The 25,351-nt window shown below is 41.3% G+C and overlaps 1 protein-coding gene across 1 annotated transcript; it reads left to right on the plus strand.

The window, feature by feature from the left end:
* Positions 1-566: 566 nt before the first annotated feature.
* Positions 567-24,847, plus strand: SLC30A8 (solute carrier family 30 (zinc transporter), member 8). The gene is made up of 8 exons (XM_014965170.1): positions 567-663; positions 8,501-8,705; positions 12,591-12,729; positions 15,618-15,771; positions 16,284-16,515; positions 16,910-17,015; positions 19,275-19,409; positions 20,426-24,847. The coding sequence occupies exons 1-8, from the start codon at positions 584-586 to the stop codon at positions 20,569-20,571; spliced, it is 1,197 nt and encodes a 398-aa protein (XP_014820656.1). The 5' UTR covers positions 567-583; the 3' UTR covers positions 20,572-24,847.
* The last annotated feature ends 504 nt before the right edge of the window (positions 24,848-25,351 follow it).

A 25,351-nucleotide genomic window follows, 5' to 3' on the forward strand; every position in this document is an offset into this window, starting at 1 on the left:
CTTCTGTTTCAAACCGCTATGAGCAAACGTGCCGGGGGTAGAAATAAGGCTTCAGAGCGATGGCTCAGATTAAAGAGGTTTGTGCCGAGCAGGGGTGAGGGAGGTGCATGTTCCTCCCAAGCAGAAAGGCAAACAATGCTTTGACTGTTTCCAGGCAAATGGGGCTGTTTTAATCACCCCCCTGCTCCCTCTCAGCGCAGCCGTGGGAGCGATGGGTACGCGTGGCGCTGGGCTTGACCCCCGGCCGGCGAGGGGAGAGCACGCACCCACCGCCTGAGCAAAGAGCACAGCACAGCATCGAGCGTTAGGGGAGAGGAGAGGGGAAAAAAAACAACCACACACAGAGGGAGGCCCGAAACCCCCCATCTGACACGCTCAGCAAGTTGCTGTTTGGCATGTTGGTGACGCCACCAGCACTCGGAAAGCAGCTTTCTCTCGCAGGGCATTTATTGAGAAGATTATTAAAACCTGTTTCATTTAAAAACATTTGGCCGAGACCTCTGCGTAAGGTGGGAGGGCATTTTTTGCCCACATAAAGGAGAATTTAAGGGGGGGGAAAAACAAAACCTCACCGACTTCCCTGATGGCTGCCAAAAAAGGTCTTGAAAGAGCTTGCCTTGTGAGTGAGAGGGACACCAAGAAGTACTCCTTGGCCCTAGACAGGTAACAACACTAAGCTCTGTTTCCTTCACTGCCATTGCTTTGTCTTTGAGAGCACTGCTGAAGTCAAAGGACGGGAGTTTCACAGTGTGCACAGGGAATATCTTTCACTACTTTCAAAATGTTTTGTGTGATTTTTTCCTTCCCAAACTTTCTTATTAAATGTTTGATGCATTTACTAGACAGCAGCCTGATGTGTCTGCTTCCGTGATGGATTGAACCAATCTACTGTTGAAGCAAGTGTCTCCTGCTATGTATTTTATAAGCTTAGTAGATTTATTGTAGGATGCAAAACCTCATGGATTATGCTGCAATTTTAAGCAGAATTATAATAGTGCTATTGACACCGTGTTTGATGCAAGACTCCTTCATGCTTGAATGTCTAAATAATCTATTCAGTGTGAAAGAAATGTGATGTTGTTAAGGACTTGATCCTGCAAAACTTTATTCATGTGGATAGTCTATCAGACTTGACGCTGGTGTACCTCTTGTGTGCCAGAGGTCCTGGGAGTAAATGCTTGCTTGAGCGAGGAAAGACCCTCCGAAAATGTATGATATGCAGTAGCTTGGGTTAAAAAATTAGTATAAATATCTATCACAAAATAGTTTTACAGTTGAACTTATTTTCATTCTTCCTCTTGACTCAGACCAGCAAGTTTTTTTAAAAGAAAATAGCTGCTCAGTTACAGCTTAGCACCTCTTGACATTTCCATTATCTCATTGGTTTTCAGGTTATTTATTGCTTGGCTCTCTTAAAAAGTGTGGGACAGAAACTTGGCATACACACTGTCAGTTCAAATGGAAATCTGTCTCTCCATGTTCTTATACTGGGGTCACTGCCATCGTATTTTAGTTATTTGAGTGTCTGAGTTATTATTTAAATATTATTACATGGCTCCATAAATATACATGGCACTGTCCAAAATTACTTTTGTGGTAATATTTATATTCTAAAAAGATCCCATATGATTCTGCAATTCATTTTAGTTACTGAAGACTCTCAGATCTATTTTGATAGTTTGCAATTTTGTGGGCACAGCTTCAGTGGTTGAGGTCCTTTGGCCCTGTGCCGTCTCTGGACACAAGGACGTCTCTGGACGAAGCCTTTACAAGCTGTGGGAAGGGGTGCCCTGAGGCAGGGAGGAAGCCCTTGGTTTCCCTGGATCACCAGGAACAGAGAATGTTCCCGGTGAGAAGAGGGGCAGGATGCACGTTGGGGGCAGTAACACCTGGCAGCTCATCCTCCTGTCTAAGAGCTGACTCACCATCTGGAGGATGGTTGACTTCTTTCTGATAATTATTTCTTAATTTAGGGTTGAAGTTAGTTGGGGTTAACCTAAACAAGTTGCAGTTGTTGGGCTGATATTGGTTGCTGTAAAAATGTCCAACAGCCCCAGAGTTTGAGGGCCAGTGCCAAGAGGGCTCCTTAGCAGAGGTCCTGAGACACATGAGTTACTCCAGCTCCTGAGGTGTGTGGCTTTTGTGTTGCAACCCCTCTTGGCTTTTCTTGCCAGGTGAAGTTTGATTAACTGCACAACCTAATTACTCCATCCCAACAATAACCATAAAGAGGGGCTGGGAGCTGGAGGAGCTGGCAGCCTGGGGGAAGCTCTCCCCCTGTTTCCCCTGGCAGGGAGGGAGCCAGCCCGGCGGGGGGAGGCAGCCTGCTGGGCTTGGGCTTGCACAGACCGGCTGCAGGCACAGCTTCAGGTGTCTTAAGCCGATCAGTAGCAATAAGCTCATCTTAGCCTTTGGTATAAATTACCACATTTTTCCGTTCCCTGTGTGTAGGCTTAATGAATAGCTCTAATGCTTTCAACAGAGTTTATTTTGCACAGAGATTGCCTATTTCTTTGTCATCCCCCAGCCTCTTTCTTTTTAATAAATGCCATTATTACAATATGCAGGGAACAAAACTGTTTTTATCTTAACCATGTGAGCAGGAAGTCTGAATACAGACCCCGTTCCCTGCACACAAGGCTGTTGGGGAGAGTGTTTGTACATGCCAAGCTGGTCTGTAGTCACTGGTGGGTTTGGATGCATTGAGGTCTCCCATGTTGAACTTGAAATGCTTACAAGGAGGTGAGCTTTAACCCAGGTCTCTGAAAATAAGGTCAGCTGTAGACTTGTAGGATAATTCAAATTGGAAGGGACCTCTTCAGGTAGGAAGAGGTCTCTGGTCCAACCTCCTGCTCGAAGTGAGGTCAGCCAAGAGATCAAACAAGGTTTCTCAGGGCTTTATCTGGTCTAGTCTTGACAAAAAATCTCTCAAGGTGGAGACTGCATGACATATCTAGGCAATCTGCTCCAGTACTGAATTATCCTTACAGTAATTTTTTTTCCTTATGTTCATTCTGAACCTCTCTTGTTTCAATCTATGACCATTGTCCTCATCCTTACTCCATGCGCAGGCACTAAAGCTCCACCTTCTCAATAACTTCCTCAAAAATATTGTCAGGTTGCTGCTAGGTGTCCCTGAAGCCACCTCTTCTCTAGCCTGGACGAGTCCCGTTCCCTCCAGGCAAGTGCTCCAGCCTTCAACCATCCTGGTGGCCTTCTGCTGAACCTGTGCCAGTTTATTGATCTTTCCTGTGAGTAATAGGACACCACTTCTCACTAGCCTCCAGCAAGGGTATGGACCATAATTGTAACAGAGTCTGAAGTTGAGCACTCAGGACCCCCTGCCTTATGCAAAAAAGTTGTCTGCAAGGCATATCAAGTGAGATTCATATCATCTCTCTTTAACTTATGTCTGAATTAGGTGTCTTTTTGTCTTTTTACAGTTGAGGGTGGTGGTGCTAGAAGATAATTCTTCAGATGATTAATCATTTGTTATGTTATTTTTTATTTGTTATCACCTGTCTAGTGATATAGATAACCATTTATCAAAGACTTGGGAATATCTTGATCAAACTCCTGAAGTGGCCAGATGATTTTTTTTCTTTCTGACAATAGATCAATGTAATATTGACAAGAAATATTCAATATCTCACTTCATAAATCAGTGGATTTGCATTAGATGTACCAACTACGCTGTGAACTAGATTTTGACTTGACCTAGCATGTATTTCTGGGTTTCTTATATTCTTTATATGTCATTATAGTGGGATTTTGAATACCACCACACAAGTGAAACTCGAGGCTTCTAGTCTCAAAGTTTTTGTTTTGGTTTTGTCTTTGATACAAGAGAAAATAAAAAAAGCTGGGGGGGGGGACAATGTTGAAAGTAGGAAAGATATGTAAAAATCTTAGGGCTTGTCTTAATGTAAAAGTTTTTAACACAGAGCATTAACGTGACCTGTAGTTATTCCTATCTATCAGTGAAGCCTTAGGCTTGTAATTGATTCCTGCCTGCCAGGCTCACACCACTAGGCAAAAAGTTTGAGGTGAGCCTGGGAGATGATTTCTTTGGGTGGAGATTGATTTTCTACAACAAGCATATAGGGAATGTTTTCTTCTTTTTCTGTGTTCCTTCAGGCTATATGAAAACTCTTATGGGATCAAAGAGTCCTCATCAAATAAAGGCTTTTCACCACTCCTTGTGCTTTGCAGCAGTCAATGCTCAGGAAAACTTGCGTGTTTCTTGTGACTTCTGAAAGGTTTGAGCTGTGGGCCCTCCAGTTGTCGTCTCTGTACTGGCTTGTCAGCTGACCCCAGGAGCATGCAGGATCTTAGGGGACTCAGCAAAATCCATCCCTTTGCTTCTGCCCTCGTGTTAGATGACATGAAGACTCTGTAGAAAGCACTGTGTCTGCCCAGTACTGGCTGTATGCCATCTCCATTGTCCTCACTTCAGTTATGCTCACTTCAGTTATGCCCACCTCATCTCGGAGATAATTAGAACTGAGATAGTAAGAGGTATGAAACAGAAATTAACTAACTAGGACACCAGCTCAGGAAATTAGTGGTTCGGGTATATAACAATGATACATAAAATCATGAATGATGTGATGAAGCTAAACAGGGAATGGTCATTCATTATTTCTAACAGTACAAGAACTAATTAAAATATCAGGCAGACAGCTTAAGAGTAACAAAGGATGAATTAGTTTTACACAAATCATAATTAAACTGTGGAACTCAACACTTTCAAGTCAGCCTGGTTCGTGGAAGAAAGCTCTGTAAAAGCCTATTAGACACAAGCTCGAGTTCAGCCACCTCCCAGACTCCAGGTTTGTGTAACTGGGGAACAGTACCGCTCCAGACACCTTCCTTTCTTGTACTTTGTCTTTATGTATCCTCTCATGCTCATAACACAATTTGGATACTTGGCTACATGCTCCTTTGGTCTACCCCAGTGCAGCTGGTTTTCTACTGTTAGGCAGAGGAAATTTATTCACAATACATTTATGCATACATGGCCAGGCCCCCAAAATGACACTAAATAAAATAACCATGAGAGAAATTCCCACCTAGTAGACATCTAAATGTATGCAAATATATAAATATTTGCCTTTGTTTTGTGCCAACAATAAAGAAAAGGAGAAACTGGACAGTGAGGCTATAAACAGGGTCTTAAATGACTTGGAAATTTTCAAAATTGGTACATCAGTTGAAATTGGAGTGGTGCCAGCACAAGCGAGGTGACTATGGCTTTGATAAATTTTTCTCTGAAGGCAGTTTCATTATCCTTTCAGGCACCAAAAATTACTATTTTCCCTTGTGAAGGAGATGATCTCCTGTGGGAAGTGCAGTGATTCCACATTTTGCTCTTTTGACTGGTGATCTCATAATGGTCTAGGAGGATGGCAATTATTCCCGTCAGCCTGCAGATCAAGGCACCCAGCAGATCAAGTGAAAACAAACAAAAGGAAGTCATAATCACAAGCTCTTGCTAATGATTTGTATGGAATCTGCAATATGTATTAATATTTTCTCCTTCCCCCCTTCCGGGAATGACTCAGTAGGAGCCTTTCTCTGACATTCCCCCGACTATCCTTTTTTACAAAGGAAAGAGAATTTGAAATGGAGAAAAGATTATTTTTTAATCTAGGACTCTGCTTGCAGTGTGCTGGTGCAGAGACGTAGCTCAAAGGCTACATCTTGCTCTAACACACTCAGAAGGGGTTTATGGTTTGACAGAGCTGATCTCTGTACCTTGAGCTTTTGATTCACACATTTATAAAACTGTCTCTTAGATTCTTTTAATTAGTGGCAGGCTGCTCTTGGAAGAAAAAAATAATGGTTACGCAGGGGAGCTGGCAGGAGTCTTCCTAACTCATGGGGCCAGATGCTGCTCTGCCAGTTCAAAGGGAGCAGCGAACGCTCGCCACCTCTGACAACCGGGCCGCTTTTGTTTAGGTACCCTTTAGACAGAAAAATGTGACATTTGTGGGCTTACGCTGTCTCTGTTTGCTTTTGCATCCGTTCAACCAGATCTGTGGGCAGCGCTTTCCTAACCCTCAGTGGTACTCTGAGGTTTTGTTAGCTGATGGAGAGACTCGAAGATTAAAAAAGGGAGAGGGATCACAAAGCGACCTATTTTGTTAACAGCGAGGAAAGGATTCGGTGGCTCAGAAATCTGCAGGGGTAATTTTGGTATCGTTGCCCTGACAGGCTGTTCAGCTGATCATGGCTCATGTCGTTAAGATGATTTTAACGTTCAGTGCCAGATGATGAAAATTGAGTTAAAGGGAAATTAATTTTACATGCAAAACTACAGAAAAGCATTACAAGTTAACTCCAGAGAGGGATCACGACAAAGAAAAACTTGCATGCCCTGATCTCCAGTGAGAGGACCACAGTATTTTATTCAACCATCTGGAAGGAATCAATTTGTGGTACCTTCTGAGTCTAATTCATCAGGAAGAGATTGTACATCAGTGACACAGTGCACATGAGGAGTTTGATGAATGTAAAACCAGAGGACTGGAGAAGGAAAGGCTAGCGGGGACCCTGGCTGCCAGATGGGCAGCCCATTCCCCAGACAGCCCAGCTCCCATGTATTTGTTGTTGTAGGGAAAATAAAGGAAAACACTGACAAAAGGACTAAGAAAACTCACTGTCTTTGGGCATCAAGCATTAAAATGACCAGTTGCTCTTTCAGATGAGCTCTTTGTCAACAGGAGGAACCTCTCGCCTCCACTGAGCAAACAGAGACCACATGCTAACCTGGCTGGAAACAAGCTGACTCAGGGGAACATGTTGCATCCTTGGAACATCTCAATAATATTTACAAAACTGAATCGACACTGATTATCTACAGTTGCAGGGCTTGGTTGGCAAGGTGGCTCAGCTCTTCTCTGTTCACTGGTACCTCCATGGGGCTGTCGAGGTGCATGACGAGGGGCTGAGGCACCTACAGCTCTGCAGCTGCCTTTGCCCCTTGCCCATCAGTGGAGTGTGGGCTGTGGGGCACCTGGCAGGTCTCTGGACCTGCTGAGCAGCTGCAGTCCCCTCAGGATGCCCAAAAAGACAGATGGAAAAAGCTTGTGATTTCAGTACAATTTTTTTCTTGACTTCGACTACTGCAGATTGGCAGCCACCAGCATGATTTCTTTCCAGCAAGATTTTAGGCACCTTGACACTTCCATAAACAGTACAGAAATGCTACAGAAAGTCACCTCCCCCCCACCCCCACATCATGCCACCAGGCTAATGTCAGAGTTGGAAACAGCAGTGGAGTTTGCTGCCTGCCCAGGTAGGCTTGAGGACTACGGTCCTTCACACACAGACCTCAAATAGCTGTTATACATGGTCATATGGATGTTACACACGTGCATCTGGGCAGAATTCACCTTGTTGATGTCATAGTGTGCTCCCACAAGCCTCAGTACACGGCAGGGGATGTTTTACCAATGTTAGGAGCAGCTGCGGCAACAAATGTTGTATCTGGAGAGACACAATGGTTTTGAGTTGAGCTTTCTGGGACAGGGTTTAGGGGCTTTTTTGCCATTTTGGCTCTTCTCAGTTGAAAGGCAAACTTGCTTACCAATCTACTTTGGGGCCTCCCCTGGGGCAGTTTCTAGGCTGCTCTAGCAAAAGCACCAGATGCCATGGTCATTCAGGAGCTCCTGCAGTTGCAATGCAATGTGCTCAGCCCCGGACCCCTCTACCCCCATCCCATATTCCCTACACAGGAGCCCTGAGAAGGACAGCACCCAGGGTTTGTGACAGAGCAGTCTTGGCTGGGAAATCACCTTGTGATGGAGCGATGCTCAAAGAGCCACTTCTGCTGAATGTCTCACCTTTCTGTGAAATCAGTGGCACAAAGGGTCACCATACTGAGGAGAATTCATTTCTTTGATTTGTTTTTTTTTAGTGCCTTTGAAACTATTAGGCTAATACTTTCTATGCTCAAGCCCTGCTGGAAGATTGATAGTTTTTGTACATATGTGGAAATTTGAGACAAAATGGTTTTCCATGTAAAGAGAGGAGACAAATATCTTTAATCAATTATATTTGAGAAAAAGAAGATGTTATTTTTAACAGTTTTCCTGACAAAGCTGTTGGGAATAAAAACTTGAAATTTTCCATAGAATTGTCTCCATGTTATGCTGAATTTGGTTACTATTTGCATGAAGTATGGCTTTTTGAAAATCATACAGTTGGCATAAAATACACAGCCTAAGAAAGTCACCCTGTGCTTCATAAACTTCTAAATGATGTAGGAGAGCCCAAGGAGCTGAGAAATACAGCCAGAGCAGTCATTTCATGTGCAGCTCCCTCCCGTGGAGCCCTTCGTGTGCGAGAAAGCCTCTTCTATGACCTGCTTGGCTGTTCCCAGTGCTGCTTTTATCCTTTGAAAGCATTAATTACATAGTTTCTGGGGCTGTGGGGCTAGAAGCCCAAATAACCAGGGTTTTTCTTTCCTAACCTTCTGTTTCTTTCAATCCCGAAGGACGAGCTGGCATCAGAAGAATTTAAATGAGGAAAGGCAGCAGCAGGAAGCAGAAGTTACTGAAGCTAATCCAGAGTATCACTGCCACGGCTACTCACGGGCCTATGAGAACAGAAAAAGGGAGCAGCATCAAGCCAGGAGGAAGCTCTGTGTAGCATCAGTAATTTGCATCTTCTTCATGATTGCTGAGATTACAGGGGAGTATGTTTGCTCAAAGAGAGCTCAGTTTGGTGCCCAGCACAGCCATATTCTACATACTCTGAGTGCAGAGACCCATGAGGCACAGAGGTGAACCCACCTGGAATAAAATAACTCTCCTCTCTCCCGAATTGCTCAGATAATTGTGAGGTTTTTTAAAGTGAAATTATCAAAATATTTTCATTCAAGGATTGCATCCAGGCAGGAATATAAGGATCAGTTAATGGGCTAAGCTGTTCTCCCAGGACTTTAAGATCAGCTAAAAGTAGCTAGCATATCTTGACATCATGTCACAAAGGTTTCTAATAAACTGGGTTACATTTTTTGGAAAAGATTAAAAGATTTTACATGTTTATCCAGGGAAATGAAACCTCAGCAGATGAAGGCTGCTAGCTGCAGGATCTGATATTAAATGCAACAGTCTTTACAAAATCCAGTGAAATCCAAGGCCAGATTCACCATCTGGTTTTCTTCAGTTAAGTCAATGTATTTATACCAGGGCACGTTTATCTTTTAAATTGGCCTGCTGGTGTATCTCTGGATCAATGGAAGATTATTCCCTTGTCTAATTAGCCTTCACTTCTGGACCCATCCTACAATATCCAATATAAGTTTTTGGCTCACTCATAGAGCATTAGTTTTAATTTTGTCCAACTGATCCATTCTCTGCACAGCTTCTGTGATATTTATACCTAGCTGATAGTTCCTGGCTCTTTACTTTCCCCTTCTCCTTGATGAGGTAAGGTAAGTTAAGGCGTGAGGAACCCCACAGCCTTTTGCCACTTGTGCCTTAGGGGATGTAACAAAAATCAGCCAAGAAGGCCTCTGAAACCCATGTTTTCCCTGCATCTCAGGAGCCCCATAAAAACAGAAGACAAAGGCTTTGCCTTCCCCACAGGTGAGCAGTGGAGGCAATGAAAGAGCCGCTGCATTTCTGCCTTCTCCCCCGGCTGCCAGACCCAGCAGGGACTTCTCCAACTCTCCCCTCCCACGCATTTCATCTGCGTGAAGCCTCTTATTTGTAGGTCATGTGCGTTTCCCCCTCGAAAACCAGTGCATACCACTAATCTGCATGCAGCAATTTCCAGTGCCAGAAGTAATGTGTTATTAACAAAACCGTATAATCAGTAGGCTTAAGTTTGGTGAATGCAGCAGTGCTAGAGGATAATTGGAAGGACAGATGATATGTTAACTAAATGTTTCATTTTGCTTAATGAATCACACAGCTTTTTTGCAGTGACAGCTTAAGTAACAGGCTTGAAGACCATTTTGCTTCAGACCATTAAACTTTGACAAACCAGTTATTAACTGCAGTTATAGACAGCAGTCTATGGAGATTTCTGTAATTATGAACCATACATTTAATTTTTTTAATCGTTAGGCTAGACAGCCTGTGCCTGATGATTGACCATTGAGTGACTGACAATTTCTACGCTTTGTGGTATACAAAGCTATAAACATCCATTCTGGGCAATAGTAAGTCATAAAGGCCACTTGTTGGAAGTATTGATACGAACCAATAAAAGCCTACTACACAGGCTTTACTCTTGAAAATAAAGAGCATGTTCCCCTTCCTTCTCCTCTTAAGGCCAAACAGCTTCCGTGGGCATTGTTATGCTAAACAGAAGAAACAAAGCTGCAGGACTCGAAAAGAGGTTGAAAAGTTGTGTTTCTTTGAGTCCCTAGATCTTTCCTGTGATGCTTTTGCTCAAGCCATCTGTGCTGGCCCTTACTGCTCTCCCAAAAGGGGAACTGTTGGCTGAGCCTGATACACCAACTGTCTCCGAAAGACAATTATCTTCTGTTCTTCTATTGCAGATCCATCACTGTCTCTATGGACTTGGAGATATCAGTCAAACCGATGACACCCTATGTACAGCCCTGATATAAAAGTGCTTTCCAAGGATTTTTAGTGCCTAAGGACCAAATGTGGATTTCAAAGTACTTTATTTCCATTTGGACACTAGAAAGAGAGACAAATCCCTCATGTGTGCTCGTGTCAAAAAGGGATACAAAGACTTGACCAGGTTGCTAAGATAAGCAGACTGAGATCTCAGAAACTCACCCAAGGCATTAGTTATGCCAGCAATACATGAAATAATAATTTGCCAACATTTTTCAAAGACAGCCAGCTAGAAGCAAGCTTTTGCAACATTGTCCCAGAGAACATGGAAATACAGTATCTAAAATGCAGTAGGGTTTTGCAGGCAGCTTGTGCTTTACATATTTGTTTGCTGAAAGATAGCTGTTGCTTGGTTGTTAACATCTGTGCGTTGTCAGACAGGCCTGTTTCCCTCTGCTATGCAAAATTGCTTCCCACTTGGGAAACAATTACCCCACAAACAGTGAAAGTCTAGGAGCTGTGTCATGACCAAAAAGTATATGTGCATATACACCTGCTCATGTTCTGGGAAATCCCCATTCTGTTGAATTTTTCATTTTATTGCAAGGAATGAGACGCCCCCATATTCTGCAGTCATGCCTGCTCCCTTTTGGAAAGTAACTTTCAGGCAGCTGTAAATGAGATATATAGGGAGGCAACAGAAAAAAATAAATATGTCCTGTATGTGCAATATACATTCTCCTGCAGTGACAAACCATACAGTATTAGGCATTATAATCTAAAACCTGCATATGGGAGGAAATTAAACAGACAACCCATCCTGCTGGCATGACGACTTTCTATCTATAAGGAAACAAGAGATGTGTCTACATGTCCGGTTGGCAGTGGTGTCTTGCCAAGGTTTGGATGAGGCATTTTACAATGTTTTTCAGGATTCATTGATTCTCATATGGGTTGTGATCAGGAGAAACAGGTGGGTTGAAATTAATTAGATGATTGGAGAAGGGCAGAAACATATTGCCAAATGCACAAACTATATGTTTTGGCTCTATTATTTCACATTTCCATTTTTCTATATTTTCAATCTGATTAAAAGATTCCCCTGCTATAGCAAGTTGGCAGGACAGCTTCCTGCCTGTGATTGTCTTCTCCTGCAGCCACCAGCAGCTAGGGTAGTTTAGAGCAATCTTTTATTTTCTTTGAATTTCCCTTTAGCACTGAGACATGGTCAGAAGAATTTGGCAAAACAATATCAGGCTTAATAGGTAAAAGAAATGTGGTTTCAAATAGCCTAAAATGGTTTGGGTTATTTTTCAGAATTCACATGAAACCAAAACCTCCCAAAGTAAAATTACATTCAGCCACATTTTTTCAGCTCTAGAAGGAAAATTAAATCATGCATTACAGATGCAAAATGATTGATTAGTCCTGCAAACAGAACATTTTTCTCTATGCCCTCACCAAAATGGTCGGTTGTTTATCACAGCTTTTCTACTAGGACCTTTCCTTTTCTTCTTGTTCCAGTGTTGCCTGTGACAAATAAACAATTGGGAATCCAGCTACCCAAAACTCAGGAACAATACACATATTTTCCTATAACAAATAAGAAATTAATCCCATAAGCTAAGTCTCTGAGTCGTTGCACATATATAAAAATATCTATGGTCTGTGAAGAGTTAGTGGGAGGATCCTGGAAATGTGATCCCTAATACTGCTTTTCACCAAGAAACCTGATACTAAAATAGTCACAGTAAAACAAACCAATAGCGATAAAACCACAGCATTGATGTATCACAGCTCTTACTGTCCTTAGGACTCTCTCTCTTGGACAAAGAAAATTACCTTATTTCTTTCATTAATTACTTATTTTCACTGCATGAATGAGTTTCACGTGAAATTATCTTTGAACAGTTTTGAGTCACATCTACAGACACTGAAAGTTTAATGTTCCCTTTGATTCACAGCAAAGCAGGTCTCAAGTTTGATCTGGTCGACTCAAACTTCTGACCAGAGCCATGATACAGACATGTGTTTCACACAGGTGGGCAGATCGCCGGGAGCCTGGCAGTGATCACCGACGCGGCACACATCCTGGTGGACCTGACAAGCTTCCTGATCAGCCTCTTCTCGCTGTGGCTTGCCTCCAAACCTCCCACCAAGCAGCTAACTTTCGGGTGGCACCGAGCAGGTAGCAAAAGTGTCACAGTATGAACATGTGGAACAGGAAAGGGGAGTTATCATAGCCAGCCACTGGAAAACCTGCTGATGCTTGACAAAGGTCTGCAGATATTTAGTTATAGTGCACGAATGTTCTCAAAGCCCCCAGGACACATGACAAAGAAAGCAAGCCAGTGAGCTTCAAGGAAGTAAAGAACACAGGCATGACTTATCTACACAGGTGTCTTTCAGTTGATTATTTAATATAATTTTGGGCTGGTGCTAGCTTTGGCTGATATTACAGCCACTTCTCTCAGTGACTTGAGTGTGAGGAGGACTGAGTCCTATGAGGATTATAAAAGCAACAATACCCATAAAAATGAGGCAGTTTCTCCATTTATAGGATGATAACATATATATAAAACATGTATAATGTTAAATGTATTCTATAACAACAATGTTATACTTGTAAAAAAGTGAGATTCTTTAACATTTACCATTTTCTAAATCCTCTCTCTGCCTATCTCTGTTGCTGCTGGTTTTTATCAGCTGGAAGCACTGGTAGGTTTTGGAAGTTCTCCATCCTCAACCAAAATCGACATATTTACAGATGACACCTAACACCTACTTAGCGCCAGTTGATCCATAATTACTTCTTGTGCTTATGCTCTCTTAGCCTGGGAATAAAGGAAAGTGAGAGACTTCTCTCTTGCTGATGAGATGGTAGGCAGGTTGACCCACGTCACATAACTTCAACCTCAGTTTGTGTTAGTTTTTTTAAGCTTTTTTCATTGCAATGCAGAACGTCAAAACCAATCTTTTATTGCCATTTTATCCTGGTAGCAAAGAGAGCCCTGCATCAAACCCCAGTGGCTATTTAATTGCATTCTATGATAGTTATCCTGTTTCTTGCTTATTTTCCCAGCTATATTTCCAGTTCAATATGCAGGTGGGTGCCTTAATAGAGTAGCTGAGGGCAGTCAGGTGGGTGGCAGAGTCCCTGCGTGCTGACTACCAAAGTCTTGCAGCTGCAGCCCTCCATGGGTTTTTTCAGTTTTTCTCAGAGTGACAGATAGGGTTTGTCATCCAAAGGCTGTGTATGACACGGCTTCAGCTTAGCAGGAGCCATCTGAATGCCTCCTGTCTTCTAAGCCAGAACCAGGCAGCAGAATCAGTCAAGACAGCAGTTCAACACAATCCTTTCAGTGTGCAGCTGCTTTCAGCATCATGGCTAGAAGCATAACATGGCAGGAGATTGATAGCAGGAACCAGACCTACCTCCAGGTAGGAGCGCTCTCTTCAACCTCAACTTCTTTGTCCGGGGTATGATTCAGAGTTTCCCAAACGATTCCATCCTATTGGTTGCTGTGCTCTGTTTGTGCTGGTAGTTCTGAAGAAATGTAACTGAAAACATCTTGAGCAAAACAATTCATACCAGTGAACTGCTCTGTAAGCTTAGCTAAACTTTTGCTAAGATACCACATTGAAAAGTAATACGTATTTTCACCTAAGTAGGTAAAGATGACCTCTAACATTTTCAGCTGTGGAGTATATGCAGACACACACACACACAGAGATATTTGTTCAGGCATTCACAAAAGCTGTGGGCTCCTTTCATAGCAACAATAGCACAGACATCAACACCTTCACTTGGGCCAGGTTTGCAGCGTCTCAACCTGTAACTTGGAGAAAATATAAACACCAGGTTTATCAGAAAATATAACCACCATGCCTTGTGTTAGCTTCTCTCTACCTACTTTCAAGCAAAATTAGATTTCCTTGTCTGTGCGCTTTCATTCATTATTTGTCAGTTTTAGACAAAATGGTTATTTTTGATAAGCATCTGGAGCCTGGACTGCTGCAAAATTTGTGACTTTCATAAATATATATTCAAAATGATAAGCTGACTTACAGCTGCTTTCATGAACTGACAGTGGAGGTCTGCACAAGTTCTTCGGTCTGTCTATCTATTGCCTTTCACTTTTCTGTGAATTTTCCTTACTATTGTTTCAGTTGTGCTCATAAAGTGCCACATTTACCCATTCAAGTCACATGCCAATTACTAGTCCCACATCCTATTAAAAACATGCTGCACTTTCATACAAACATCCCCAGACCTCGCCTATGGCGGTGCAATAAAAGGTGGCCTTGGGGATTGCATTTATTTGAGCCCAACTCAGAGCCAATAGAGACAAAATTAAATTTTGCTGCCCCAGGGAAAAAAATAACTTGTTTTGTCCTCATCACTGCTGGTGGTACAAAAATTATTTTCTGGCACTGGCAGGAGAGTGGAAGGAGAGGTTTTTGCTGGCAGGACCTCATTGGGAGCTGTCACTGAAGTGTGAAGTGGTGAGAGGTGTGCAGAGACAAGAGAGGCTACTGGAAGGGGATTATGTCTGCCAGTGGGTTTCGGAGATCCATGCCTCTCTCCTTCCCTCCAGCCTCTGCTCCTGTGACCAAGATAATCTTGTTGGGGAAGGAGGGCTTGTTCCTGGGGTCCTCACATCGTATTGGCAGGGCCAGGCAACTACATAAAGTGTAAAAGAATTGGCCTGTTATCCTTCCTTCCCATTGCAGCTCCTTTTGCTCCTCCCAAAACTCCACAAATTATCTTTTTCTTCTCTCCATTTTATCTAAATTCCCACAAACTCAACACTGGAATGGCCACAAAAGTAGGAGCAGGTAGAACAGGGTTAGTCCACCATATACACAGGGCTGCCCTGGGCAGCCATTGGATTTGTTATGACCAGAAAGGGGTCTGGCCCCTTCTTTGTGAGTGAGCATCAAGGTTGCCAACACACAAGAAGTAGCTTTTCTGGCTATAAAGCTCACAAAACCGGAGCCATTGCCATCAACCTCTTAAAATTTCTTGTTTTTCTGTTATGACTCCTTTTAAAATCAGATTGTTTTAATTCTTAGAAATTCTGGGAGCTTTGATGTCTATGATAATCGTTTGGATGGTGACTGGCGTGTTGACATATTTGGCTAGCATGAGGCTTCTGCATCCTGATTATGATATTGATGCTACTGTGATGCTCATTACCTCTGCTTGTGCCGTACTCGCCAACATCCTGTAAGTTACTTTGTTTTCCTCTCCACATAACTTTTCAACCTTGAACCTGCTGCTGTATTTCAATAAAAAAGATAGAGAGATATTAGCCTCAAATATATTAAATGTTTATGAGTTTCATAAGAATATAGAAAGAGGTAGAGGAGAGAGAGCCTGCTTCTCATTGAAGGCTGCAGTTGCTCTCCTCCTTTCTGGTAGCTGCCACACTGGGAAGGGAAATTATAAATGCACAAACTCCAGGAAAAGATTAATCTCCATCTCACTTTTTATTAGATGTCAGAACATTCAGGAACTCTATAGAAAATGAGGCCTCATTAATTCCCCTGTTCACAGACTTTCTTGTTTGTATGCAAAAAAACTGAAACACCTAGGAATTATCTGCTTAGCCACTCTGTGTTTTTACTTAATGTGTTTGATTTTACCGTTCATCATTCAGAAGTGAGAGCATTGATGATGTGTATGACATCACTGCTTTCAACAACCCCACTGATACTGCAGCTTTGCATCTCTTGCAGCCTGAGCCTGATTCTGCACCAGACGGGTCCCGGGCACAGCCATGGGGGTCACGGGCACAGCCATGGGGGTCACGGGCACAGCCATGGGGCAGGAGCTGGGGAACACGCGTCGGCCCCTCTGGAAAAGGCAGCCCTGAGCAATGCCAGTCTGCGGGCAGCCTTTGTGCATGCCATTGGAGATCTATTCCAGAGTATTAGTGTGCTAATTAGTGCACTTATCATCTTCTTTAAGGTTAGTTTTATTAGTTCACTTGCCTTCTTTGCAATTAAGGATAACAGTTATTTTCATAGCATTGTGACACTAGGTACTTTGTAAATATTTTCTTTGTCTTAATGATATACATTGTAATTTAGTCGAAGACAATTATACTTATTCTTGGGAACTGAAATGACTGTTGAGAATGTACCACTTACTTCTTAATGTTTCAACTACAAGGAGGATTCTTTGGTGTCTCTCCCTTTCTTTGTCTTCATTCCCTATGCTGAGGAGGGAATCTGTCAAAGGAGGTCAGCAGTCATTCTGTACTAGATTAATGGAATATGTTATTCTTTCAGATTACCTAATTAAAAATGGCAATAACCAACAATAATGAAATTAACAAAGTGATGTGTTCATATTTTTCTAGCCAGAATACAAAATAGCTGACCCAATCTGCACATTTGTGTTTTCCATCTTTGTTTTGGCAACCACCATCACCATTTTAAGGGATATTTTGATTGTGTTAATGGAAGGTAGGACCTGATTCCAGAATCAATAGTTATATTTTGTTGTTGGCTTTTTTTTTCTCTCTTTCTCTGTAATGCTTTTAATTGATAACAAAAATATAATAACATACTTCTGTATCAGTTTCCAATATTCCCATACCTTTGATCATACTTTAATTCTAATTACAATTTTAATCACAACTGCTTTCTACCATTGCACTAGAAGATTTACACATATGCCAGTTTTCATAAAAATTTGTTTACTGGTGTTCTGCTAATGAACTCCTAATGCTTTCCTAAAACTGAGTTGATTTTCTTTGTCTTACGTGTAGCATTGCTTTTTATCACGCCTTTGGCATGAGAGGTGCGTTCACTGTGTAATTCTTTTACCAATGTGAGATACAAGTCTTTGCCAAAAAAAACACAAAGAAAAGAAAAAGACTGGGCTTTGAACTGTGTCTGTGAAATAGGCTGAGTGCAAGAAGCACAAGTTTAAAAGATTTTTAGTTACGCTGGTCCAGAAAATCAAGCCGGTGGAGTTTTCCAGTCGTGCTCAGGTACAAGGGAATAGACAATTCTCAGCACATCAGCAGCGAGAAGAACAGGCTTAGCAATCTTTAATCCTGTCAACTATGGGCCTGAACATTTGATTTGCAAGGCCAAATGACTTGAGCAGTCACAGATGTATGGTTTTGCCTTCCTTACACTGAATAATCTAACGCAACCTCTTTCTCAGCTATGAAGATGTAAGGATTAAAGGGAAAAGTAGCTCTAACAGTGTAGTTTTGAATGGTTATGAGTCACTGAGTGTGACTGTCTGCATGGCTATTTACTTCTCTTTCACTTTGCACCTACTTCTGCTTCAAGAAAGAAAATTTCCAATACTGCTTTCCAGTAAAGTTTCATTCTAGGGTTGGTTTGCTTTCAGTGATTATGAGATAGAGAGACATTTGTGTAGAAGCGCACCTAGACAGTGTGCAGCAACTGGCTGCACCTTGGCTGACAAAACATCAGATCTCTTGATTTCTGAAAAATACTAAACTACCAGGAAGGCCTGACAGCCCCTGACATACAGGGGTCTCATTTTCAGAGCAGTGATTTCCAGCTTCCTTAACCAGTGCTGACACGCCAAAACTAGCAAAGCTCTGTTCCCTTCTGCCACAAGGTCATTACCACTGTCCTGCTAGGGAGGTCTCTGAAGCCAGTCTCCTACCTCTGAAGTAACATGTTCTGCCCAGAATTTTCTAAAGAGAAATTGAATGTTGGAGCTGGTAAGAGGTGGCTCTTACCCCATGCATCCAGCCTATCCCAGGGTGTTGGCCCCACAGTCCCCGTGACTGGCTGTGTCCAGGCACTGACTGTCCATGGTTTTCTCTAAAGAGCATGTACATGCCAGCATTCTGTTCTGCTAAGTCAGAACTCCATATAGCATACCATTCTTGTAATAAATGGATGGGACAAAGCATACAACACTGAGGTCATTAAAGATTACAAATAACTATCAGTTACAGAATGAAAGACAAAATTAACTGATACTCTGCTTATCACTATTATACTTCAGAACTGGTGGGTGGCATTAAAAATATTTTTCAGTTAACTGATCCAAGTGAAGCATGATGAGCATAGCTGTTCGGGTAGTCATAGAGGTGCATTTCCAAACTCCTATGTCTCTCTCCAGGGAAGATATTATTAGTTAAATTCCTTGGTCAAATCTGGTTTTAGGTTAAACTCTGAATTTCGCGTTGCAACTCACCCTGTCACAATTGTCCTTGCTCTGACTGAGGCTCATCATCATCATCATCTTTTCTAAGAAGGAAAGCAATCACTCATTAACTAAACCTGGGATCTAATCTCAGCTAAGATTCCAGAGTCAAAAAATTCTAATATTTATATTTGTCTTTCCCTAAACAGATGCTTCTCTATTGTGTAAATGTGTTGAGGACAGAATCCCTCAGAGGTGCTCAAGTGATGCCATAAAATCTGCACTCACAAAAGATGTTACTGCAAAGCTATGACACAATGCGGCTAAACAACTCACTTCCCTACGTAAATCAGACCCTCAGAGCATCTCCTAAGACACGCATGAGTCTCACTCTTCCGTGGAGAAGTATAAAACAAGGGATAGGATTAGATTTCACAGTGAACTCTAGACAGGCTTTCCAAAGGATTGAATATTGTTATAAAAGTTACGCATCTAACTGAATAAAGATATATTCATGATGCATTTTCATCTAATGATCATTGTTACCTCTTCAAAATATTTTTCCACTCATTTCTCGTTTTAAGGAACGTCAAAAGGACTTGCTTATGATGCAGTGAAAGCAAGAATTTTAGCAGTTGAGAAAGTGGAATCTGTTCACAACCTTCATCTTTGGTCTCTGACAATGAATCAAACTATTCTGTCTGCTCATGTTGCCACAGGTCAGTAGATTTCTGTAAACAGGGAGTAAGTATTCAGCTGCTGCCTAGTAAAGGTCAGTCTTTCCTGATTGGGATACAACTGGCTGTATATCTGTTGCTTGTTAAAACAAATATAATCATTTTGTTGGAAAAATATCACCACCAACAACAAAACAAGCTCTCAAATCCTCCTCCCAGAAATCTTGCCAAGACAACAGGGACCTCTACTTAGCCCAAAACTTGAAAACTGCAGAGGTTGTGGAGCAAGGAAGAAAACCGCAAGATATTTTAAATAAATTAGAAGAATTAGACGCAGGCTGGATTTTTCTTACAATATCAAATAGATTTTGAAGTGGATTTGTCAAACTTAAAAACTGTTGATGTCTATAAGAAAAACTTACAGAACAAATCTGCATTCCTGATGCATCTCTAGCTGTAAAACAATTTTTAAACATAGCTTGGAGCACAGAGGTAACTCCAAGGGAACAGTTCATCTTTGAAAATATTCTTTAAAAATGTAATCCTTATCCCTATTGACAAATTGTCCACTACCCAGATCAATTTTCTTGCTTATCTGTTTGCTTTGTATATATTAAAGTTTATTAAAGAAAAATATTCCATCTGTGTTTGGCCAAGAATGGGTTCAGAGGCAAAGTCTGAAGTCCAGAGTCTCTGCTTCCCAAAAAGACTGAGTCTATCAGCCACCCGAATCACTTGGCACTATTGCTACTCCCTGACTGGATGAACTAATCTTTATTAAGCATTCCTGCTTTCCTCCAGTTTTCTGCCAAACCAAATTTCTTTGGTGATTACTCTTAGCTTAGCTCTTGCCAAAATTGCATATTCCAACCACGTTTGAATGAAGAAACTTGTGTTGACATGCAGGTTCCTGAAAGGAGGATAAGAAGGACAAGAAACACTTCTCAAAGCAAACTTCTTGTAAGAAGTTTGCAAATAGTTTCTGTCAGTAAATACTTACTCTACTTTCAAGTATTATATTAGATGCATTTTGATAATTTTCTGCTTGCTATCTGTAGCAGACACGGCAGACAGCCAGAAGATTTTGAGAGATATTACCCAAGCCCTGTTTGAGCACTACAGCTTCCACTCCGTCACCATTCAGATTGAATCGGGAGAGGATCAGAAACAAGACTGCGTCTTCTGTCAAGACCCCAGGGATTAAAGGGATCAGCCCTCTTAAGGGTCAATGGAGACTATATGTGCTGCTTGTATGTAATTGATTAAAAACAAATGGTGATTAACTGAACTAAAAAGTACTGCCACTGTGAGCAGGTACCATCTACCAGGAGAGAACGTGTATTAGGTCCATCCATCAGCTAGATTACCTGTCCATCAGCGGTTACTTTCAATTACAAGAGAAAGTATCTTAATTATTCTTGACTAGAGAAGCCGATTGGCACTAAAGCAACATTTAAGGGTGCCTGTTTGTAATTGCAGGCAACAAAAAACTAATCAACCTTCAAATTACCAGCAGACTAATTATCACAAAATGTAATGAAATGTAAATTTGGTGTTAGTAAAGCTCAGCACTCACTCAGGATAAAAGAAAAAATTTAAATTAGCATAAGGGATGAAGAGATCTGGGAAAGAAAGAGATGGTGGCATGCACTTTCCCTGTCTTCTGGCAGACACTCCTCCTCCTGCATGTTAAGGGAAGTATCAGATGTGCACCCTACTCTGCAGCATGAATCACAAGAGGCTTCACTCTACTCACCTTTGGAAAATAGCTCTTTGGTTTTTTATCTAGCCCTATCTGTTTTTCAGCCAAACTCTTTTCTGCCAGACGTGGGCAATATTCTCTACTACCAAGACTACCTATAACTCATATCACACTGCATCATGGTAAGTTGTGATAGAACATTTGTCGTGGATTTTTGGGTGTCTGTCACAAAGTACCACTTGGGGTTGTGACAATAAAACAGACCAGGTGTCCTCGAAAAGGAAAAAATAACGATGAAAGGAAAGACTGTGAGCCATTGTGAGTATCACATCAAGTATCCTTCACAGCATGGCCTGTGGGATGTTACTCTTTAACCCTGCTGCATCCTTGAGGTTATATCAGATAATTAAAAAACCCTTTGGCATATCACACTGTACAGGGAAGGGGCGTGCCTCTTCTTCAGCCAGCTGATTCCCAGATTCCTTATCAGGATGTGTTAAATCTTCTTCTTCTGCATACCTGGTGATGGTTACTGCAGAACTAGGAACAGAGAGTCATGTCTTTCTGCAGTGCCTCTATTTTTGTCCCATCAACTAAATTTAACCTCTCATCTGTTAGCAAAAACAAGGGTTGCGCTTCAAAATGCATGCTCAACTGCTTCTTCAAAAAACAACTTCAGATCTGCTCTTGGCCAGCGCAGCTTCACTTTCCATGCAGAACTAGATGTAATGTTTTCCCATTCCACAACCCTCACTCTCACAGCTGTAGAGCTCATTTTTTTAACAGGTTTGTTAGACCAGAATAAAGTATGCTATGCTGAGTGGTACTGAGTTTCCAGGCTGACAGCTGGAAAGAACATTCTGTTATTAAGGTATAAAGAGACCTTACTTTTTAGGGAATTCAGTTTTATTTGCAATAGGTTTACATTAGCTTTCTACTTTATCATCCTAAGGAGATTAGAATTTATTATTAGGGGCTTTTGGCTATGGATAATACATAACTATGTGATGATAGATTGATGTATTAAGCTGGCATTTGTTACCTGGTAGGGGGAACAAGAAATTATTCTGCTTTGTGGAGACATCCCAGAAGATCTTAGTCAGGTAAACCTCCCACTGAAATCAGATACGGTATTAAAACACAACACCCGCTAAGAATTTCATGAGTATCTCATTATTTACTGGCTTGAAAGTACTGAGAACATAGCAGTGGTATTCAGCACAGTGATAAAGGCAATCCTTGCCCTTTACAGCTGAAACTTCAGAAGATAAGACACAGATAAATCAAAGCACAGTAAGAAACCCTAAATGAAGAAATTAACTTGTATTTTGGCCAGTTTCTCTGCTGGTATAATTTAGCATAGTTGCCTCCTACCAAAGGAAACTCAGTGTGCTTGTTAAGTAACCTGAGCATCCTTTTCATTAGTTGGGGAGGACAAGTTAATAATATGGCTTTCATATGAAAAAAATGTCTTTCAAAATGTTTTGAATAAGATGAGGACACAGACCTGGGTATAATCGGGAATTTAGGGGGAGAGTTTTATGATCAAGGATAATGTAAAAGATAATGACTGGGTGACAGAAGCATCCGTATAGGACACAGATTCAGTTCTGAGATTTAGGCTGAGGTGGAGATAAAGACCAGAAGTTTAAGAGCAAGTGTTGATTTTGGGAAAAAATTAAACAGACAAGTAACATGGTCTACCAAGAAAGCTACGCTGAGTTGCAGAGCTGTGGAAAAGCTGGATGGAAGCAACACAAGAGGGGCTGGCAAAAAGAAAATTCAGCAGCAGGGACCAGGACTGATGATGTTATTGTCCAAATGAATTGAAAGGATGGAGAAGTCCTTAATTATGTTTTGGAAAAAGCAGCAGTGAAGTATAGAGACGTGAGGAAAGAAGAAGTTAATCCAAAATAATGATCCTTAATAAAAGGGAGCCAGGGAAAGTAGTAAAAAGGAAAGTTAAGAAGGAAGTGAGGTAGCAGCTGCCACCCACAGTCAGCCAGATGACCCATTAGACCCTCAGTATGGTAGCCTGGGTATGTGAGTAATAAAGGGCAGGGCAGGAATGGGGAGGAAGAGGAGATTTTTGGCTTTGTTAGCAGCAGTAGACCTTGTATTTTGGGCAAAAGAATTTAACCATGTATCTTTAGCAAAAGCTAGAGAGAGTGCAATTGTCTCTATTTTCTGTCATGGAATTTACTCTAGCAGATCACCGTAGCAGAAGTAATGCAACGGCTTATGAAAACCCAAGGAAAATTTACCTAAATATGACAGACTGAACATGAATTTAGAGCAAATATTTACCTTTAGTTACGAATATTGCTATAAAGATCTGAATCTTTTATGCTCCCACTATATATATGAATGTAAAATGTATATTTGTTGTTCATCCCCATCTAGTCTGATCCTCAGGGATATTATCTTGGTACAAGGTTATTTCAAGAATACTTTCTAAATGTTGGGGAAGGATTTCTGCAGAAATGCTACTGTGATATATAGAGGACAGGGCTGAGAAATTCAGAGACAATTTCTAGACTTCTCTGCTTTTATTAACTTTACATCCTTTTGATTGTCTGCAGAATAACTATAAGAAAATTGACAAAAAATTGCTGTCTCTAAATCATTCTTGAAATTACTGTGAAACAGAAAAGTATTTGTCATGTAAGTGGTCTGTTTTCCACATCTGACTGTTTTTTGGTGGAGTTCAGTTCATATAAGCAAGTACATAGCTTTACTGGCTAGCACTGAAATTTTATGTACATAAATACATTCATCTTCCTCTAAATTTTAATGTAGTCATTTTGCAGCTTGTAAATTATATAGTCCTCCATTCTTCAAAAAGAACTTTCTCTTTTTCACTTTCCACAACCAAAATCTAACGCATTGAGTAGAACCTGAAGATAAGGAGTTTGTAGAATCTCAAGACTTTTTGGAGTAGAAACCATGAAATGGGCAAATGCAAAGCTAAACTTTCTTCATTCAGTACTGACAAGGGCCCTAAGTGCCAGTATTATGCTGAGATTACCATCAAACATTGACAGAAATGTTTATAATAATTCAAACTAAACAGTTAAGGCACAAATCTGTCATTAGCATCAGTGGAATAGTCCCTTGCTTTAACTATAGTCATTTACATCCTGTGTTCTCCTGTCTGAAATATGAAGTGATTATGAGAATTGGATACACAATCAACGATTATATTGCCCACTTAGTCTGAGACTTCATGACAGTAATTTGTCATCTCCAGAGAAAGGCCAAACAAGATATCTCAGCCCTGTCCATGGCAGCAAATGTTGACCTAAGCAACAAGGACTGCGTAGGTCGGCAACATCATTCTTGCAAATGTCAAGAGGCTATATCAAACAATTTTGACTCTGTTTTTTCCTCTATTGTAAAAGCTAGCATGCTCCAACACATTTTCCTCAGTGCCTTCCCCTCAGCCATAGCACATATGCTCTCCTTCCTTTTTCATCCCCTTCAACTACTGTCCCCTTCTAGTCTGCTTTTCTATTTTTCCCCATTTGTCTTTTTTCAGCAATGCCTCAACTGACTGTCTGTTCAAATTTCAATGCCAGTATAATATTTATCATATATCCTTTCTGCTTACAGCCCTTCCCATTCTTCTTCAACCTGTGTGGCTAGATAAAAGCTCCTCAGAAAGAAACTGCTTTTTGCTCCATGTTTGTTGAAAACATGATATAACGAACTATCTTTTTTGTTTGTTTGTTTGACTCTCTTGTAAGCACAATAACAGAGATTTAATAAAAACAAAGAACAACAGCCATTCCAGACATCACATAATGGCTCATGTCAAGCACCACTATATATTTACTTTGTATTAAAGTTATTTAGAACTTTCACTGCCAAAAAATTATCTGAGCTGGCTCCAGCTTAAGGTACTCTTTCATGTTCTCAAGCCTGCTGGTAATCTCTTTCAGCTAAGACAAATAAAATCCTTTCCCACCTGAGTACACACAGTTCAAGCAAGAAAGGAATTGGAGACATCCAGTTCTTTAACTGCCTCCTTTGACTTCTCTCTGCTTGGACTTTGTGTCAGACAGTCAGTGTCTAGCACAAATGCACCGCAGCAGAGGGAGCTTTGGAGAGCTTCCAGTGGCTGGAATGGAAGCACAACAGAGGGTTTTTTACATGGTTACCAGTGCACATCCAGAATTTTCTATCCCAGGTGTTATGTTGATGAGAAACATGTCGGCTCTTCACTACAGTATCGGGGTTTAACTTTTCATTTAAAGGGCTCTGTAGCTTTGTCTCCTAAACT

The sequence above is a fragment of the Calidris pugnax genome, unplaced genomic scaffold, assembly GCF_001431845.1.
Source record: "Calidris pugnax isolate Ruff unplaced genomic scaffold, ASM143184v1 scaffold41, whole genome shotgun sequence".
Taxonomy (NCBI): domain Eukaryota; kingdom Metazoa; phylum Chordata; class Aves; order Charadriiformes; family Scolopacidae; genus Calidris; species Calidris pugnax.

What these genes read in the sequence shown, in the direction of transcription:
- SLC30A8 (XM_014965170.1), top strand. Translation starts at nt 584, where the DNA reads ATGGCTGCCAAAAAAGGTCTTGAAAGAGCTTGCCTTGTGAGTGAGAGG. An exon ending in TACTCCTTGGCCCTAGACAG is followed by an intron (nt 664 to 8,500) that starts GTAACAACACTA and finishes TCAATCCCGAAG; the next exon opens with GACGAGCTGGCATCAGAAGA. An exon ending in CTGAGATTACAGGGGAGTAT is followed by an intron (nt 8,706 to 12,590) that starts GTTTGCTCAAAG and finishes ACAGGTGGGCAG; the next exon opens with ATCGCCGGGAGCCTGGCAGT.